This window comes from Lissotriton helveticus, chromosome 1_1, assembly GCF_964261635.1.
Source record: "Lissotriton helveticus chromosome 1_1, aLisHel1.1, whole genome shotgun sequence".
Classification (NCBI taxonomy): Eukaryota; Metazoa; Chordata; class Amphibia; order Caudata; family Salamandridae; genus Lissotriton; species Lissotriton helveticus.
This window is the reverse complement of record NC_136057.1, coordinates 1,391,594,047-1,391,615,168: the sequence shown is the minus strand read 5'-3', so window position 1 is coordinate 1,391,615,168 and position 21,122 is coordinate 1,391,594,047. Positions and strand designations below refer to the sequence as shown.

Here is a 21,122-nt window from a genome sequence, read left to right as displayed (position 1 = left end):
CAAAGACCCACCGCCACATTAGGATGGCTGGTGGGTCCTGGTTTCCGTCCGCAGCTTTTCCGCCGCGGCTGGCTTACAACCGCGGCGGAAAAGCTCTAATATGGTGATGGTGTCTCTCAGACACCGTCCACCATATTAGGATGGCCTGTAAAGTATGCCTTTCCGCGGCGGGTTTTCCGCCGTGGAAAAACATACGGAACTTCACTGCGGGGGCCCGTTGCGGGCCCCCTAGGTGAAGGGGGGGTGGGGGGTGCACATGGGGGGTACCTATGGTACCCCCCTGCATTTGCATGCAGAAAGCGGCAGGCACCGCGCGGTGCCTGCCTCTTACTGCATGCAAATGCAATGCGTGCATTTTTAACATTGCGGCGGGTGCAGCTTGAAGCTCCACCCGCCGCAATGTTAAAAATAGAGGATGTGACCGCAACCCTTGCGGTCACATCCTAATTGCACAGGAGGGAACTCCGCATGCCATGCGGAGGTTCCCTCCTGCTCTGGGGTCGCGGACGGACGCAAGTCCGTCCGCGATCCTAATGACCCCCATAATACAGTTTGGTTGTACTTTCCTCCCTTACCCCGGGAACTCAAGTTCCTCTATAAAAGAAACCAATATAGCAAAATGATCACCGACTACATTAGTTTAATCGTTGTTATAAAAATTGATCAAATAAAAAAAACTTCTAGACTCCATATTCAGCACAGTCTGAAAAGCAGAGGCACGGGTATATAATTCAGCTAAAGCCTCAAATCAATTATCTGGTGTGGTACTGTGTACATCTTTAAATGTGCTTTTTGATTTCTGTCTGTGCAGCTCGTGTTAAAAAATGTCCTTAAATATTTTCTAAAATCAATCATAAATTAAGAAGTTTTATGGTTTTGTTCTGTGAAGATGTTTATTTTCACTGCAACAATGTATTAGCTCCTGCTGATACCAGAAGAACGGATGTATGACGTTACAACGCAGGCTATTACAACGCCTGCCTTTACAACGCGGTTTTTACATCGCATACCATTACAATGCATAGCGCTTTTGGGTGTTGGATAGTGAATAGTTTAATTTACTATTCCAACTCCAGTCCCCGTGGACACTAGGGAAGGTTATTGGATAGTAAATTAACCTATTCCCTATCCTAGAGCGCCCCCCAGCGCAATGCGTTGTAATAGTTTGCGTTGTAATGACCGCGTTGTAATGGTAGTGCGTTGTAAAAGTTTCGTTGTAAGTGATGTTTACCCAGAAGAACACGCCTATAGTGCTTCAATGTTCAAGGTTGATGTATTTTCTAGCAGAATTGTGTTTGTTCCTAATTTCACGCAGCTATTGTTTAGTAATGCAATGTAATTTCCACTTGTATGTAGGTTAAAGGTGGGCGTAATTTGCAAAGTTTCACTTTACAGAATTCCATGGGGCCACAGAAATACACCACAAAACTCTGCGGTACTTCTGTGAGCAGCGCTGAAAATCAACTTGTATGGCACTATGCATTGTGCAAGAGCGTGCAACAATTCGAGTTGATTTTGCTCCTGCTCAAGGAGAAAATCTGTGTGAGCAGCTGCTAATCTACTGGAACAACAGCTCTCTGACCGCGGCCGCTCACGTACAGCTGCGACTTGCTCATATTAAAATGTTTTGCTTTATGCAACTCTCCTTGGACTATTTGCTTGATTAATCCATGTGTAAATTTTTTGTTTGTTTTATTTAATTTCAATGCAAGATCTCTGACACGACTCATGTGCGTGCCTTCCTACGCCAATTCTTGCTGTTTCCTTATTCGCTGTTATGTTTGTACTCATTATCCCATTCTGTTAATTGTTTTTGTCCAGCTGTATTTCTCTGAAGCTCCCAATAAAAACCTTTGAACTTAAAAAAAAAATGTTTTGCTTGGGTTCAACAAATCTCGCTCACGCACACCAGCTCACATATTCTGGAGCCTCGCGGGTGAGAAATTCCGACACACCGAGATTGGTGTTATTTGGCCACAACTCCACATTAAAGAGTAACGCGGAGAGGACAATATTATGCCCACCCCTGGTTAAAAGTCCTACTTGGTCATGAATTTTTGGAGGGTTTATTGAGTGAGCTTGTTTGACCTAATAAAACTTCTGAGTGATGATGGGCTTTTAATCATGTAACATTAGGAGTAAAACCCATGGTGCGACTTCACACCATGTTTAGAGGCAGTTTCTCTGATGCAGAAATGCAATGAGAATTGTTGTTTTTGGGATGTGCGCCAAATCTCTTTCCCTTGGAGATAGACACCATATCGAACCATTGTTTGACTTTTAACTTAGAATATTTTCATGATTCTCTCCTGTGATGTAGACAAAATCAGTCCTGGGTTGCTTGTGTTTCAGTTCGGAGAGGTCCTGGCCTGGCATTTTCAGTTGAATTGTACCCATTGGAGCAGGGTCAAGACTGATTTGCATATGGCTGGGTCCAAACTGAGGTGATATGGTGTGCTAAATAACGATGGATTGGGATGCTTCACCAAGTAATTACCAGTTGCTGAGATTAATTCAAGCAATCCACCCATCACAATTTTATATACTTCAGTCTAAATCTGAGCAGTCCTTACTACAATTTGCTCTTTGACTATTAAGTGTCTGGCTATTACTAAATGGCCTAAGCTTCAATTGACTATATTGATTCATTATTTGCATTTTGAGCATTATAAATAGACGCAATAACTGACTGTTTTTGCCCTATGTAATGATTCTAAATTCTAAATCAACCTGCATGGTTTATATTTGAACCTTGCCCTGAGTGGATTTACCTAGGGTATTTTCTGGATTTTCATGTAAATTTATACCAAGGACTATCTTCCTTTCAGACTCACACATAGACCTGAATTGTTAAATTGGCCCTTTCATTCGTAAAAAGCACCAACAGTTTTTAGTAACAGGATAGTTTCAACAAACGAAATGGTTTCATAGATTGGGGAAAATGATGAATATTCCAGTGCAATTTTGCAACTCAAATTTGCATTCCAAAAAACGGTTAGAGTTAGGTATCCCTTAGTTTCAGGTTATGCTTGAATGTACTGATCCTGTTGAAGTTGCTGGAGCCTGCATTACACATGCATAAATAGGGCTTGTCTTGTGTGCAGTGTGTGGTCTGTCATGCAGCTTGCGATGGTATGAGCAATTACCAGACCGTTGTCTTGTGACGTGATTTGGAGCAAATTATTTTGTGACATATGTCAATATTAATTGTGTTTTGTGTTTTTATGTTGCGCAAATCATTCAAAATCTGCACTGCATTGTAATCTTTTGTGCAAATTGCTAAAATTGTTTACTTTTCTTATATTGTGATTTAATGTGGTTTTGGAATTAGTGAATTCAAAGAAATCAAAGCGCTTGGGATAAATATTTAAGTTGTCTGCTGAAGGCATGTGACACCATTTCAAAGCATATAGGACTTGAACCTCCTATAAATTCCTAATTTGTGTAGTTGTGTTTGAACTAATCAGAGTTGTGCCGTTCATTTCTTTGTGCAAAAGAAATAGATGCACTGACTCACAGAGGGATTACCGCTGGTCAAAGATCTATCTTAGAGTCAAAGAAGGTGATATTGGTTTTCTGCCTATATTGCGGTAGACAGACGGTACTTGTTTGTATTTTTGTTTTTGGTTGTAGGATTGTAGGTTTAGTTTCAAGTCTCGTTTTGAAATTACAATGTGATTGGTTGGTTCTGTGTGTTGGCAATACATATACTTAATCTAAATATTGAGAGAAAATAGATAATGTTTTGAATAAAATCTATAGTTTCTGTCTGTAAAGGATGTAAGGTTCTACCCGAAGGTTCCTCTGCCCACAAAATGTTACTAAATTCAGGATAACATCCTTGTATATGGGTTAAATATTGAAACAACATTACTGCTGATGATAAAAACATGCAATTTCTTTTGAACTGTACTTTTAACGAAGGATGATCCAGAACTAGAGGCATGCTATGTATGAGATGAAGCCCAGCCTAGACAGTTTGAAGGAATTGAATGATTGGGATCAGGTGGCACACTAAATAGAGCATACGAAAATGATGAAAGGTCAGGTTAGAAATGCAGTGAATCATTAGTTAGAATCGAGATGGCATGATTTTAGATTTAAGACTTTCTCCGTATAAAGATGAAACAAGACCACAGGAGAGAAGAGCTGGAGAGCTTAGCCCTGCTTCGCCAAGCCCTAATACATCAGAATAACACAGAAGAGAGCCAGTAAACAAAAGCAATTGACATTTATAGACTTAAAGTTGAATTTGGAGAAATTGTCAGTGGTGTTATCGGTGTAGAAAGAATACCACCATATAATGAGAAAGAATTGAGTACCTGAGTAAAGAAGTAGCAAAGCGTGTGTACTATGCAGATGACAAGCTTTAAAAAATGATGAATGAATTTAATGTGGAATTATAAAAAAGAGATTATGCAGAAATTACAGAATGGATATCGGTGAAGACAGAGTGCAAAGTATGGGTGTTGTGAGCCTGAGACCACAATAGAGAATTAATAAGGAGTATAAATGAGTGGGAAGATTTAAAAGGATTTAGAACTTGTCAAAGAAAGGGGGGAAACACAGAAACAAAATAAATCTGAAAAATAAACCAGTGTGATTGATTCTGAATATAAAGTGGTTGCAGGATAGCAAACAAATAAGGCCTAAAAGCCATTTTCATGTGTTGTACGGTGCATATCTTTAAACATGCTTTCTGGTTTCTGTCTGTGCAGTTTGTGTTAAAAATGTCCTTCAACGTTTTGTAAAATCATTCATAATTCAAGAAGTTTTACGTTTTTTTTCTGTGGATATGTTTATGTATCATTTACTAACTGCTGCTGCTGCCAGAGTAATACGCATATAATGTCGCATATAATGTTTCAATGTTCAAGATTTATATATTTCCTAGCAGGATTGTGGTTTATTCATATTTCTAAGCAGCTATTGTTTAGTAATCCTATGTTGTTTACACTTGTTTGAATGTTAAAATTCCTACTTATTACAGACTTTTTCCGTCCTTTGGCCTAGTACTCTTTGTTTGAATTATTTTTATCTGGTCAAGCATAGCAAAACTTTCACACAGGCAACCATAATGCTGTTCCTCAATGAGCATATCGGTCTTTAAGCCTGGAAAATTGTTTTTTTTAGCCTTGTTTTTATTTGATATAAATGCTAAAAGCCAAATTTCTCGGTCTGTAGGGTTGTCAGACAGGGTTGCGTGTTAGCTCCCACACTCTTTTCGCTCTACGTCAACGGTGTGGTTGAGCATCTGCAGCAAGAACCAGCGGGCGCACCTTGTCTGGGGGGAGTACGGATTCCCACTCTGCTGTTTGCAGATGATACTCTGCTTATTTCAAAAACTCCCCAGGGACTACAGAAACTATTGACCCGCTTCCAGGACTTTTGTCTATCCAGAGGTCTGGTAATCAATGTGAATAAAACTAAATATCTGATTTTGCACCCTCCAAGGAAACTAGGACGCCCGCCTGTTTTGAACACCGTCCCCTTGGAGAAAGTTTCCGAATTTCATTACCTGGGGCTGCGTATAACTGACAATATGAATTGGTCCTCCCACATTGACAAGATGGTCCTGAACCACAAAAAGGTAGGGGGCGCTCTGCTTAGGGAATTTCGAGCATCATCCAAACACTTTGTGAGACCTGCTATCGAGATTTACAAGGCCAGAGGCGTAACCTCAGCATTGTACGGGCCGAGCTGTGGGGCCATTGTAATCTAGAGTCCCTATCCAAGGCTGAGAATAAGTTTTTGAAGGACCTCCTAGCCCTCCCCTCAAGCACCCCGACAGTCCTGGTGCTCTTGGGTGTGGGCTGCAAGAGCATTAAAGATCAGGCTCGCCTTCGACCACTGCTTCTTTGGTCCCGTATATGGAGGGTCCCGGAGTTAAAATCTTATGCCGACGGCTTGGCAGAGGTAATGAGCATGGGAGGCTGGGCCAAGATCAAGTGGCTGAGGGACACCAAAAATCTCTTGGGAGAGCTGGGCCTGGGGGACTGTTGGACTACAAAATCTGCTCCACCAAAGGCTGACCTCAAAAAACTTTATTGGGACTGGGTCTCTGGCAAACTCATCAGGAACCAAAACCACTGTAACATGACTGCAGCATTTTTGGAAATAAAGGACGTGTTAGCCTACGAACCCTACCTGGACTTAATCACCTTGCCAGTTGATAGAGCCCTGTACTTTAAACTCAGGGTAGGCACCCTCCCGATCGGGGCCTTTGTGTCAAAATGGAAATCCGGTGCTCATCTATCGTCCTTCTGTGCCCTTTGTCAATCTAGGCCAGACACGGTAGCACACATTTTTTTTGAGTGCCCGGACTATATTAATCCTAGGCGGTATTGGCTTAAACCTCTCTTTAGACGCTTGGGTATACGTAGGCATCTGGTTGCACTACGTATTTTATTGACTGATACTGCCCCTCCAATTGTTTGCGGTGTTTCCAAATTTTTAAAATGCTCATGGTTGATTCGCTGTAAGAGACTGTCAATTTCAATTTAATTCACCTTTTAGTTAATTTATCTAGGGTTATATCCTAATTTATTGTCTTAGTATCTTAATGTTTACATACTTATTTACTGTTTTGAAATGCTGTTTTTATATGTACGCTTATAAGATATCTTGCATATCGAATAAAGATTTCAACCAACCATTACATTTTATAACCGTGCTAAAGTAGATTTTGTATAGCAATGGTTTTAAGTAACTGTGCTAAATTAATAAAAACTAAACTAAAAAAAAAGAAAAAAACGAAACTACTTGTTAGTTCATTTAGGGAGGATTTTTAGCGGCAGCTAGTCTTACCTAATTAAACTCTGAATGATGATTTGCTTTTAATAATGTAATACAAACCATGGTGCTACATCACACCATTCTTAGGGCATGATTCTCTACCGTTGACATGCTACAAGAATTGTTGTTTTTGGGAGGTGTGCCAATACTTTTTCCCTAACTCTTAGAGACAGACTCCATGCCAGATGGTTGTTTGGCTTTGAACTTGAAATATTTTTATGATTCTCTCTTGCCTTGTAATCTGAGTAGTCCTTATGACAATGTGCCAATTTCGGCTGTACGACGGTACATCGCATGCAATTACTCCGTAAGCCTTTTACACGCATTGTTAGCGCACATTTTTACCGCTAAAATGCATGCCAATACCATGCATTGTTTTTATATTTAAAAACAATCTATTTGTGCGGGAGACCTCCCCCCCCCCAATTTACCTTAAATGCGTTGTATTGGCTTGTGTTTTAAATGCATATTTGCGGTAAAAATATCTGCACTAAAAATGCGTTGTAAATGCTTAACGAGGTAAAAACCTCATTGTAAAGGCTGTTTTCCTTATTTTTTCTGGCAATTAATTAAAATAGAACTCAGCTTACATTGGCTATATTGATTTACAATTGTTTACATTTTGAGTATTTTAAATTGACGGACAACTATTTTTGCCTTTTGTAATGATTCTAAATTTGAAACAAAACGTTATGATTTGTATTTGAACCTTGTCCTGTGTGGATTTTCCCATGCGGGTTGTCTGGGGTTTCGTATAATTCTATGCCTATGGCTCTTGTCCTTTGGGACTCATACATTGACCCAAACTGTCTAATGAGCCCTTTTAACGGTAAAAGGCGCAGAAAGCACAGCTGTCAAGCCAGACCTAAAAGACCTCTGCACATTGATTTGGTGATTAGTCCTTACTTGCTGCATGGTACTGCTTGGCTACCTAAAGGGCAGAAATCTGGAACTGAGACCCATTCGCGCTTGAGCTGCCGGCCTAAAAGGGCTAAGAAAACAGCAGCCAATCAGATAATAGTTCATCCATTTTCAAATCCTAGCTGTGGTGCTTGGCTGTCAAAGAAAGGTGGAACCAGTCCCTGAAAGGGGTTTAGTACCAAGGCTTATGATAAGCCCCCACAGTTTTTGAGTCTCAAAGCAATAGAAAACATTGAAAGAATAATCATCCATGATGTACTTGCCTGTACCCCAGCAGTTATCCCTTGCTTGTGGTATTCAGAGGCAGATCAATTAAACCTCAGTCTAATCAATGAAACCTCCTCCTGTAGCGTATTCAATTTTCTTAAGGCACTTTCAACGGTGATCAGATCTCACGGGACTCGGTGACGCACATCTACAAAGTATATGTGAAGCACAAAGCCTACATAAAGCAGTGTGCACTTCTGTTTTTTGTGCACAATACAGGTAGATCGTGTTTGACTGATTGTAAATAAAACAACAGTTTTTTTATGAACAGACTTTGTATCCTAACCATCCAGGGGGGTTCAAAGACACTGGGCCGGCCTGGCCATAAGCAACACAGGGAAATCCCCCCACTAGACTGAGTGATGGAAATTGCTGTCAATACTGTCCTGCTTGATGGATTCTAAACCCATCCAGACGTTATGAGAGCAGAGATCAACTTTTTAAGCTGTGTGCACTCTAGGCTGCTGCAGAAAAATAGGTCTCATGGGTCCTGTACATCATTGCACTGAGACCTGTACACGCCTCTTTGGTGCACGTCCACCCTGACTGGAGCAACCCTTACTATTCCTGTATTGAGGTCAATCTGACCTGACTATTTCATCTCAGTCTTGCCTTGCAGTCCACCTGCTATTCCAGTATATACGTTCACTCACACCTCTGCACCTCAGTCTTGATGTGCTGTACTCTCTGTTGTTATAGCACACAGAGCTTTGTCAGTGCACCTTAGTCTTGATCTGCATCACCAGCCACTATTCAATTTTAAATAATTAGCCTTACAATAATTTAGCATAATACCAACATAAATAAGTAACTGGGATCCCTAAATTCTGGCTCTACAGTACACAGAGCTATCAATTGGCCACTAGGTAACAGGTCTCTATATAATCCCTATACATCAGGAGTCAGTGACAAGACAGCCAGTACCCCAATCAAAACTTTCATATTTTGTCAGAGGTTTACAGTTTTCCATCAGGAGCTTCCAAAGTAACAAAATCCATTGATTTCAATCCACCAAAATGCCAAGAGAGTGTGAAGCCTATAAACAGTACCAGGACTTCAAGAGACCTGATTGAATTCTGAAGCTGAAGCAGCGTTCATGGCCCCTGGGGCAAAAGCCGCAAGGTCAGTGCCAGGTGTACCAGAGAACAAGCCTGGGGCAGGAAAGGCTGTGTAGGAGTACCAAAGGGTAGGTGAAGGGTAACAGACGCTCCTCTTAGCTACCCTTGATTAGATCCCATGATTTATTTCAATTCCCTTATGAATCATTGCCAACTCCCCCCAACCTAAGGTATGCACAGGGAACCATGCACATGATCAGCGCAATAAGGAAGTTATGATATTTGCAAACAAAGCTGATAAAAAGTACAGTTTTTTTAAAATAAATCCTCAAAAAGAGGTGTACACGTCTGGCAAGAAAGGATTGTGCTGAAGGAAGCTGGATAGAATTAAGAGGGTGGAGCTTGGCTAAGGGTGGATTCTCTCATTCTCAGACTTCTCAGCCGAACTTCAAAACCAGATTATATTATATAGGTCCAGGAGGGACGGACCTATTACAGCTTTTCAGAAAACCCACGAATTATGTACGGTAGTTCCAATTAGATTAATTGTATTTTATGTTAGTATCCGAAAAATCGTGCACAGCAAAAATCCAAGCCAAATGTTTGGATTATCCACTCACTATGTACAGGTGCTTCATGATGAGTCATTGAAAGTACATTTGTTATGTGAATATTATCAAAATATGGCATGGATCCTGCACTTCAGGGCCTTTCTAGTCTAAACACTGTCATTGCACTTTTGGTATCGTCCAATATGCAGAGTTTCCACCTGTATCATCATATAGGTTAGGACTTTAGGAAAAGTCATTAATCTCAACCACCCACCAGTTTATTCCACTCAGGAGGGTTCATCCGCTTCTGCAAACCGGAACTTAATGGAAATCATAGGAGCACTTCGATTTTCCTTGACGGAATATCATTTGCACCCCAGAAAAGAGATTTAGAATGGACTAGAATAAGAAGGAAACTGGTCTTATCACTATGGGTCCTGAAAGAACCTTATTGGTTCACTGAAGAACAAAAGAGACACAGGTTTGGTTAACTTTAGAAAGAGGCCATTCACTACAAATAGGGCTGGAGCTCAAGCTACGCTGAGCCAGGCTCATCGCCGAAACAGAAACATGGAGAAAATGATATCGAAACATGAGCCTCCCCCAAACTCTGCTTCCACTAAACATTCCTAGCCCCACAAATAGGGAGCTTTACAAAGCTCCACACGAAGACCCTTAGAACAGTCTCCTCAATGGACACTAAAACAACAATGGCTTTTATGGAAAGACCAGATTCCTACATAAATTCAGGTGACCTCATAAGCTCTTCCATAGCTGACCGCTGACATTGTGAACAAAAGGCAATCTCATGTGACTTACAATGCAGTGGTTGTACCACAACATGCTGGGGATCACCAAGCTTAGAAAATAATTAAACATGCATATCATGACACTTGTTGCAACTCTCATCTATCAATGATTCTCAGTGTAGTTTCAAAGAAAGAACTTTTAAAAGGAACATTGAGGGGATGGAGATGAGGACAGAACGGGTCAGAAGATGGCTGTTCAGGCTCCTGGATTTCCTGAGTGAGACTCAATTTATTTAACTTATTAGCACCACCCAGCTGCAACTGAGCCTCTAAACTCAGTGTGTGTTGAAGTATAGATGGATTGCTGGTTAGGTGTTTGAAAATGTCCCCAACCTTGGTAGGTGTGTGATGGAAGCATGGCTCTTCCTTGCCAGGCTCATTTGTCACCAGAAATGGACATGGGAGAGCCAGCGCAAGTGGTGGCAACACTACATATGACCTGCTCTTCCAGAATGAGAGACTAAAGGTGGCCCTGTGAGGTACTAGACCTTGTGGGACTGAGGGGAAAAGAAAGTGAATCGACCAAAGGACATCATGGGATACTCAGACCATCAGTGGGTTGCTATGTGCTCGAGAGGGTGAGAAGTCGGGGAGATGTGCAGAAACGTAACCTCCTTGTACGGTGTAACCCCTGTGGCAATAACTTTGGGGCACTTGATTTTGCTGTCCAAAGAAGGAACGCAGATTGGATCTGGAGACTGTGCAGCGATTGGCCCCTAAAGTGGGCATTAATTTGACAAGTAAATTGACAATTTCCTAATTGACTTAAACCTTTGGCCTCTTCTGATGGATATGGTAGTATTGTATAGGATGGACAGAAACCATAATGCTCTGTGTTTGACATTGGTGGCAGAGAAAACCTGATCATAAGTAGACCGGATATTGGGGACCTTTCCCACACTAACAACAGCAAAGCTATTCGATGGTATTGGATTGTTAAGCATCCTAAAGCTTTTGAAGTAGCAAGGTGAGAGTCTAGAACTGAAATGCTCCCCCCGAGTATAAAATAACTGTATTGCAGGAAAATCATGAAGTGCTATATTCACATATTAAGGAACTTTTTCCCAAGATAAAAGGGTTGATAGCAAAAACTCAAAGGAGGTGGCCTGGTATAATAAAGTATGCAGGACAGCAAAAGCAGAGTTACTAGCAGCAGCGAAATCTAAATGTAGAACTGATTTGGTGAGGTGTAGATCGCTCTATAGGAGAGAATCGGCCAAAGCAAAGAGAGATAGAGATTGGGAGTGTACCTTGTGGGGAAACCTGCATGGCGCTTTGATAGCTAAAGACAATACATCTTTTTGGAAACTAGCCTCAGTGTGTGCCAAGGGAACTAAGAGAGATTTGGAATATTGTGCCCAACCCCAAGATTGGGTAGCCCAACTTATACTCATATTGTAAATATCTGGGTCAGAATGTTGAAGCTCCTTTGTAAGACTCTGACCCAAGTAATTTAGGTAAATAAGAAATTGACCTAAGTTGAAACTTTAGTAGCAATTAACTTGTGTCTTGCATCTAAAGACCTAGGGCCTGACAAGATCCCAAATTATCTCTATATTGCTCACTCAGAAGTGTGGGGCCCGTATATAAATTTCTTATCCAACACAATTTTGCTAGGCATGGAGATTCCTCTCCCTTGGAAAATTGCCAAGATCATACCAATGTTCAAGAAAGGAGATCAAAAGGATTCTGGCAACTATAGGCCCATTAGTTTAATTGATGCTTAACAAAAGATCTTTTGTAAACAAGTGCTTGCTAATGTACTTGATTGGATGCAAGAAAATTATATGTTATTAGACTTTCAAGCGGGCTTTAGAAGTTATGCTAGTACTGTTGACTAGGTTTCACTTGGGTTTTCTGGGAGATGTCAGTAATCGACAGGGGCAAACTGTATGTTACCTTTGTTGATTTATGTGCCGCCTTTGACTTGGTTCCTAAGGGTACGCTGTAGAGGGTCCTAGAGGAAATGAGCATCCCTGCAAATTTAATAGGTATTTTGGTGTGGCTACACTCGGAAGACTATGCCCGAATCAGGTGGGGAGAACATGGGCAACTAATGGAGCCTATTAGGATCGAACATGGAATTAGGCAGGGCTGTATTCTTACCCCTACTCTGTGTTCCTTGTACATTAATGGGGAGGTGGAATATCTGAACAAGGATGGGTGTGACTCACCATAAGTGGGTGGCCAGAGGGTGCCTGCCTTACTCTTTGCAGATGTTACCCTATTGCTATCGAAATCCCCTGAGGGGTTACAACAGCTGGTAAATAACTTCAGTGCTTTTTGTGGTGAGTGGGGGCTAGAGCTGAATGGTCTGAAGACAAAATGTATGATATTCAGCCCTGCGGGCAACAAATCAATCAATCAGGTGGTAAACTTTGATTACCTAAGAGTAAGACTAGCACCAAATCTAAACTGGGCTCTCCAACTTAAAAAATGCACATATTACAAACAAATCACACAGCGAGTATAGCAAAGATTCATAGACGGACAATAGCTGCACCGGCCCAGAGATATATAATATAAAGGCTTTAGGGTCAGCTCTGTATGGCTCAGAAATTTGCGGGGGTGAAGACTAAAATTCTGTTGACAGCTGAAAACAAGTTTATCGGATCCCTTTTGGGACTCCCAGTGAGTATGCTGATGACTAAGGTGTGTTTGGGTCTAGTACAAAGAGGAATATACCAGAAAATGGAGTGCGAACTTTTGATCGTAAAATCCTATGGTTAAACTCTGCAAAAGCACTTCGGGGAAATTGGATTGGAAAAATGTGGGTTTCCCCAGAAGAAATGTATTCAATATCTAATGCAGGGTTAAAAGAAATATACTGGGAATACGTGGCTGTCCAAACTGTAACCAATTGCAGTGGAACCTTGACTATGGAGTTAATAGATGTAAAACCATTCCCACTGTATGAGCCTACAACAGATGAAATTACACTCTCTCCAGCATGCAAATTGTTTAAACATTTCAGATACGAGACCCTTGCAACAACAAGGTTCTGTAGCAAGTGGACTGTAGCTGTTCATGGGGGTGACCTTTGCCCTGTCTGCGAAGAGGCGCCAGACTCATTAATTCATATTTTATTCTTTTGCTCGGCCTACCTCTATCAAAGAGCAAAGTGGATAACACCTCTATTTAGAAAACTGTGTACCAGCCGGCATTTGGAGGCTTTCAGGATCCTCATTTCAGACACAAGTAGATTGGTGGTCTATTCTATCGGTAAACATCCTTTACAACGCGGTCAAAACACCGCGGTGCTATTATGACGCGTCTTTTACAACGCAAGTCGTTACCACGACTTGTGCTGGAGGACGCTCTAGACTAAGGAATAGTAGATTTACTATTCCAACATCTTCCCTACTGTACGTAGGCTGGAGTTGGAATAGTAAATCTTACTATTCCTAAGTCCAGCACCCTACAGCGCAAGTCGTGGTAACGACTTGCATTGTAAAAGATGCGTTGTGATGTACCGCGATCATTTTGATCGCGTTGTAACATCATACATCCATTCTATCACCAAATTCCTCATTATCGCCAAATTCCTCACATGAGCCTGGAATTGGCATTGCAAGTGCATCCAAATTACTGAGCACTTGTTGCAATTCTGTACGTTATGAAGGTGGTTTGTGTACTGCTATTTTGTACCCTCATGGGACAGAATGAAGTGAGGTCTTTGTTGGATACAGTCTTTTTATATTGCGTTTTTGCACACTGTCTGGCATATGCTGAAATAATTGTGATTACTCTAATTTGAGGTTCCACTGGTGCCCCCCATAACGAGGGGTTAAAAAGGGAAGCAGGCTGTGCTTCGCTAAACTATGAATCTACCCACTAATTTAATAGAAAAGACTGTCGCAATTAAAGTATGGTAGAGGGCATTAGTGGTCGGTGCTGAGAGTGGAACGAGAGTGCAAGAAATTGGCAGCACAGTGCATGTCTTGGAGACTCTCATGGCTGCAACTGTTGCCCAAGTAAAACAGACGACACACTGAAGCAATGTGACACTGAAGATATGTTGAAACTTGATGTAAAGATAGAATTGTTGGACAACCGAAGGAGGATCATAAAGGAGGGAGGATCATAAAGTGCTGGGTGTTCCATAAGATCTCACCAAAACCTGTACATGGCTGTGTGAAGGAATGCTTGTGAGCTGCAGAATTTGTAGGATGCAAATAATCATGTGGAGGCCATATTTGGTGTACAGATTGCTCTCAAGGAATTATGTCAATGCAAACAATGCTAGAGGGACTGAGAAAGTGATAAGTGCCATTGCTAGGTTAGAGTTTTGAATACAGCTGTATGAAATAAGGTGGTAATGTTGTGTCAGTTAAGTTGGGCACCTGTTGTTTTACTAATCTTAGTTCGCTGGTACCCTGTCACGGAAGAGGTCATTCATGGACATCAAGAGAGACATGATTTCACATGGGCTTACTCTCTCAGTGGATTTCTAAATACAAATTACTTAATGCACCATGATTTTTGGGGGTGCCTATATATGGCTAGGAATCAAGATCTTTGGGGAGAGGTGGGATGTGGAGTTGGTGGGGACCAATCTTTTTGATGTGTTTGTTTCCTCACGTTTCTTTATTGTCTCTCTGCTTCCCCTTTCCTACCCTGTTGTTCCCTATTGTGTAGAGGCATTTAATGTCTTTAAAGTCTTAAGATGTTGCAAAATGAATATACAGTAAACTGTTTTTTTTTTAGGTAAGGTGATTCTTGCCTGAGTCTACTGAGGTTGGGTCTTAAAAATAAGATTGTTTTGTGTTCGGTATATTGCCATATGTTGATGCATAATATAATATTTAAACCTGAGGAAGGATTAGGTAGTATGTTTCGATGGTCCAACTTTCTCATTGTCCTAAGTTTCTCATTGCACATACCTGAATGAATGAATGAATTGAGTTTTATAGAGCGCACATAGCTGCCCTGAGGCGTCCAAGCGCTAAGATTACCAACTGAGGCTAGGTTGCTTGAGGGAAGGTTATCTACCCAACTACTAATTAATGAACAGGAACGTTTTCAGCTGTTTGCGGAAAGAAATGAGATCGAGGTTGGACCTTAGATGCTGGGGGAGAGCATTCCACAGCTTGGCCACATTGTAGGAAAAAGAGCGCCCTCCCGATCTTGATTTCTTTATTTTTGGAACAATGGCCAGGTTGGCAGCGGTTGAGCGCAGCTGTCTGGCAGGGTGATAGGGTGTAATGAGAGGAAGATTGATTACTGGGCCTAAAGACCAAAAGGCCTGATGTGCAATACAGAGTGATTTAAAATTGACTCTTTCCCTAACAGGAAGCCAGTGCAGTCTCCTTAGGCCGGACTTTACTGATGATCTGTGGGGGATTTGTAAAAAGAGTCCGTGTGGCGCAATTTTGTATCAACTGCAATTTGCGCAGGGTGAAGTCAGGGGCTCCCAGGTATAGAGCGTTCCCGAAATCTAACCGTGATTGGATCAGGCCCAGAACCACGGTCTTTCTTGTTTCGAAGGGGAGTAGAGGGAGGATCTTTCTGATGACTCTGAGGATGCCGAAACAGATGGCAGATAGTCTTATTGCCTGCTGGTCAAATGACAAGAACCTGTCCAGCCACATACCAAGGCTCTTAATGGTATCTTTAGGTGCCGGGGCAGGTCCTAAGCAGGGTGGCCAAAGAGTGTCGATAGAAGATGGTGCGAGATGACCTAAGAGCATGAGCTCAGTCTTGTCTCCGTTGAGTTTGAGACAAGACTTGGTCATCCAGCTCTTGACCATCTCCAGGCAGCCTGCAAGATCCACACCCGCTACGGAACCCCCTTCCTGCGCCAGAGAGACCACCAGCTGAGAATCGTCCGCATAGGTAATGATCTTAATGCCATACGGACGGACGATCTCAGCCAGTGGCCTCATATAGACGTTAAATAACCTCGGGCTCAACGATGATCCCTGCGGGACTCCACATCCCAGAGGCTTACTAGTGGAGGTGACATTTCCCTCATATACCTGGAAAGATCTATCATTCAGGTAGGACCTGAACCACTCCAAGGCTTTGTCAGATATTCCGGTATCCAGGAGACGCTGCAAAAGGATGTCGTGGTTAACGGTATCAAATGCAGCGCTCAGATCGAGGAGGATGACTGCCACCGATCCTCCCCGATCTAAGATCCTCCTGGCCTCCTCTGTGACAGTCAGTAGTGCAGTCTCGGTCCCATGCTTGGGCCGAAAGCCTGTCTGGGAGGGATCGAGCAGCTGATTTTGTTCAAGAAAGGTTGTTAGTAGACCGTTTATGTATTTCTCCAAGATTTTAGCTGCCCAAGGCAGCAAGGAGATCGGCCGAAAGTTGTTAGGATTCTTGGTGTCCAGGTTGGGTTTTTTAATAAGGGCCCTCACCATGGCCTGTTTCCAAGCCACTGGGACTGTGCTGGTGGAGATCGAGGCGTTAAGTACTGCTAGCAGTGTAGGGAGGATGATCTGTATGGCAGAAACTAGAATATGTGGTGGTGCTGGGTCCCTAGGTGAGCCTGATTTCACCTGACGCATGAGGGAGGTGAGTTCGTCCGCATCCATCTGGGGAAGTTCCACCAACACTGGGGGGCAATTGGATTTGTTTTCTTGTGGGGGACATAGGGGTGTCTCCTTCGATCTAATCTGTTCTGAGGATGTACCTGGAGAAAGCCATGTCACAAATCTCAACAACTTATCTTCTGTGAAGGTCTAAATCTTATTAGTTACCCAGGGCTATTATTGGTTTCTGTTGGCGTACTACTTTAAACACATGGAGTCGAATGTATGTCTGGGAATGCTAGATCCCTACCGTTTAGGAAATCCATGAAAGATAAATTACCTTTTGCTATCCTGAAAGTATGGTGTGATTCAGACCCCTAGGCTGATGTTGAAAACCTTCTATATCATTGCTTCCCAAACTGTTTAAAACCATAACCACTTTTTAGAACAACAAACTTTCACAACCCACCTATCTTTAAAAGGCATGAGGAGGGGCGATTTTTTTCATGTAACTAAAGCATCATGCGGTAACGCGTTGTCATTTACAGGCAGCATATTTTCTTTTGAAATGGCCACTAACTTTGCATAGGCATACAGTTTTACTGATAAAATTACATAGCACAAATGGTAATGTGTGAAAATCAGGTTTCTGCGAATATTTATTATTTGTGTATCATCAAGTAAAGTGTCTTGATTTGTTTTGATCCTATTCAAATCTATGTGTCCACCACACTTCAGAATTACAAACACACATGTGCTTGATGTTTGCTTTCCTAACTGCTGAATGGCTTCAGTTCATTTACAGCTATTTACATTTCTGTGTGTGCTGCAAAAAGACACCCTACAGCCTTTCCTTTCACACTCCCTTTACTTCAGCAAGATTCACATAATTCGCCTTAAGAACTCCTCTCACTTTGCAGTCAGAGAAAGAAAACACCAATCCCTGTATTAAAATAAGCAGCAATTTGTCAGAACATATAGCCTCACACTTGGCTTATGTCTTTGAGGCGCAGCAAATATGACAAGATAAATATAGAATTTAAAGGCATCTTTATTTATTGCTCGTACTTCCCCACCCCTTAAAAATCGGGTTGCAACCCATAGTTTGGGAAACGCTGTTGTATATCAAATCTTTGTGGGGCAAACCCTAACAAGTTATGAATCCAACTTCGAGTTTATATTAAGAGGTTAACAAAGCAGGCTGATACTTTACTAAATGTAATACCACTAACTCAGGGAAGAAGTTACAAAGAACAAAGTCAGTAAACTCTATCACCTTCTCCATTTGTATTTCATCAGTAACTATTGTTTTTGTTTTAGTTCAAAAATTCTTCTTTCAATGCTTTGAAATTCAGTCTATTTACATGGTGCCCAGCACTGATCCACGAAGGCAAGATCAATTCAGTATTTTTGGGATATCCTTTCCGGATAAACGTACATACAATTATTCTAAAAGGTAACCACTGTGATGAAGCGTATCAAACGTTTGTCCTCAAGAGCCCAGGAGCCAGGTCTTAGCCTTATTTTCAGGATAGTCAAATGGGAAAGATATCCTACATTTAATCTCTCTTGGGGTCAATAGAAGCAATTCTAAATTGTCAGAGTTCATTATGTCAAGCAACGTCTATTGAGGTGGAAGAGGAGTGGAATTTGTACTCCAACTACCAGATATTTCACTCCTATTTCATATCATCTTGTCCACATTGGAAAGATCAGGTTGTGTAGGGAATATTTAAATAGTGTTGAAATTAACATTGGTTTCCTTGGAGTTTGTATGTAGCCCAGCTCTGGCTGTAATTTAGGTTTCTAGAGTGACAATCGGTGAAATGTATGTACTTTTTTTGGGGGGGGGGGGTTTATATAGCGCAAACTTGGCCCGAACGTTTCAGGTATCAGAGTGCTTTACATGAGCACCAGTTTCATTATAGACGGACACATTCAATTTTGATAGGCACTGGGAGATTAAGTGATTCGCCCAGAATCACAGGATGTTGAGCGTTGTTGCTGAGGCTCAAACCCGGTTCAGCATATTTGAGGGCGACCGCCCTAGCCGTTAGGCCACATCCTCTCCCCTACTTAATATGTATGAATGAATGGGTAAGTCTCCACGGGATATGATGCACTTTTTATTGTTGTGTGGCTTTTATGAGGCTCCTAGAAAGTGTTTTATCATCTCTATTCTTACAAAAAGAACATTTTAAGCAGGTTAGACCAGCTTTTATCTTTTTACAACTGCTTTCAAGTCACTCATTACTGTATGTTCTTAGCTTTGCGATTAATGTTGATGGAGATTTAGTAGTTACTATATTAAAATGAATTGGGTCTTAATATGGTTCATGTTAATAATTTTTTCTTTTTTGGGGCCGTTTAGGATGGTTTTATTGCGCTTGATATAGCCCTTTTTATTAATCTTGTATTTCATCATGCTTTGATGATATCACTTCTCATTTTGGATTTCTTCGTTTTTGATATGGTGCTTGCTTTTTTAACTTTGAAATTATGGGCCCATGATGGTCATACTGCACTGTTTTTGTACAGCAGTTGGAGCTTTTTATCTATGTTGGTTTGACGTTTATGGTTTTCTTTGTAAAAAACTAATAAAGTATCATGATCATGATCATGAATGGGCTTCTGAAGTTAGCTGAATATGTTCTGTCTTCCAGACCGGTACTCCATTTTGGGTCTTCAGAATCCCATTTCCACTGAGGGTACAAATGGGTAGTAGGGAGGAGGAGAGGGCAGGTAGACACTTGCTTCCATGCCCAGTTGTAGGGTTGACCCGCCATCCAAGAGTTCTGACATCTGAGATGAGAATGCACAGCTGTACTTGGCAACGGTAGGTTTCCCACTCCCCGATACCCCCAAAACAACAGCTACACTCATATCGCACCCTCTTCCTAATTGAGACACAGTGATATTGTGATGTTTAGAAACTCCCTTAGCGAAGGATATTGGGGTGGGGGTATTAAAAGGGGTTGGATGGTTTTATCAACGGCATACGTGAGCCTGCAAAATAGTGGTTGATGTCTGTCCCAGGATTAGTTGCTCCGTGCCCTGGAGTCTTATCTGTAGATGAAGAATGTCTTTGCTTCCTTGCCTACCAGGCCTTAGCTGTCTTTGATCTCATATGTGCTCTGCATGGTAGGGCTGCCTGTGATGCTGCTTTAAATCCTGTTCTCAATTGTTTGTTTTGTACTAAAGTTCAGTTTTTAGTATATTTTTGCTGAACCCTGTTACTGTGTTTATTCTCTGGAGGTGTATTTTTGTTTCCTAACCCACTTTAAAGAGAGCTGTCTTGGAGGGTGGATATCCGGTCACCTCAATAGAGTGTTGTGTGGCACTGACATCCATTGCTCAGAGTATCAGTGCCACAGACAATCATTGCCACACCAATTTTTTAGTGGGTATGAATCCGGCTGATCAATATACGCTCGAAAGTCATTGACAGTAATGTTCCGGATGAGGGGGATGAGCCCGCAGTCTGTTTTATAACAATGCTAGTGTCACAAGAAGTGCTCTTCATCTTTCTCATGGTAACTGCCTACTGTGTCTACTATTCCACAATGGAGACTCACACACCTCTGTAATGCAACTCAAAGGTGACCTACAGCACCCTTGCTAAGTTAGCACAGGGGCCCACAAACAGCTATCCCATAGCACCTCAATACTGACAACACCCTCCACTGTTCTAATAAAATCGCGCCCAGCAACCTTGCAGCCAGTGCAACTCAGTCACAACCTGCAGCATCTGCTGCCATTGAAGCGCCAGGGCTCACAGATAGCTCTATAGATGCACCTCAATTTCAACCTGCATTGTCCATGGCCATTTGAATAATGTGACCCAAACACATCCCTGCCCATGCTCCGCAATCTTGGCCAGCAGCGCTCCTGCTATTCCAGTACCTAGACCCAGGCTGAGCTTGGCAAAGCACTCTGTTTGATGAGTAATTACTAGAGAGGTCCATATTTTGTTCTTACCCCAGTAGTTGCGGGGGTTAACCCCTGAGGGGGGTGCAGCAATCGCTCTTATGTTGCACTGGGCGGGGATGTTATCCCGACAGATCCTGGGGGTGTAACTCTCTTCAGTTTCCATGGTGCCTGGTCCGCAGGTTCGCCTTTTCAGTGTCCTTCTAAGAAACAAAACACAAGATGGACAGGCTAGTCAAAAGGGGGGGGGGCACAGAAAAACGCAGAGAAGAGAAAATAATGGAGCTAGGAACCGCTGAAGGGAGAGGGGGGGAA

General features: G+C 42.0%; 1 protein-coding gene across 2 annotated transcripts in view; it reads right to left on the bottom strand.

Moving 5' to 3' along the window:
• LOC144825506 (uncharacterized) overlaps positions 1–21,122 on the bottom strand; it is a 337,701-nt gene that overhangs the window by 244,249 nt on the left and 72,330 nt on the right. For both annotated transcript variants that reach the window (XM_078684163.1, XM_078684164.1), the window contains exon 2: positions 20,859–21,010. In XM_078684163.1, the coding sequence (XP_078540289.1) occupies positions 20,859–21,010 (152 nt within the window). The remainder of the gene's footprint in view (positions 1–20,858; positions 21,011–21,122) is intronic.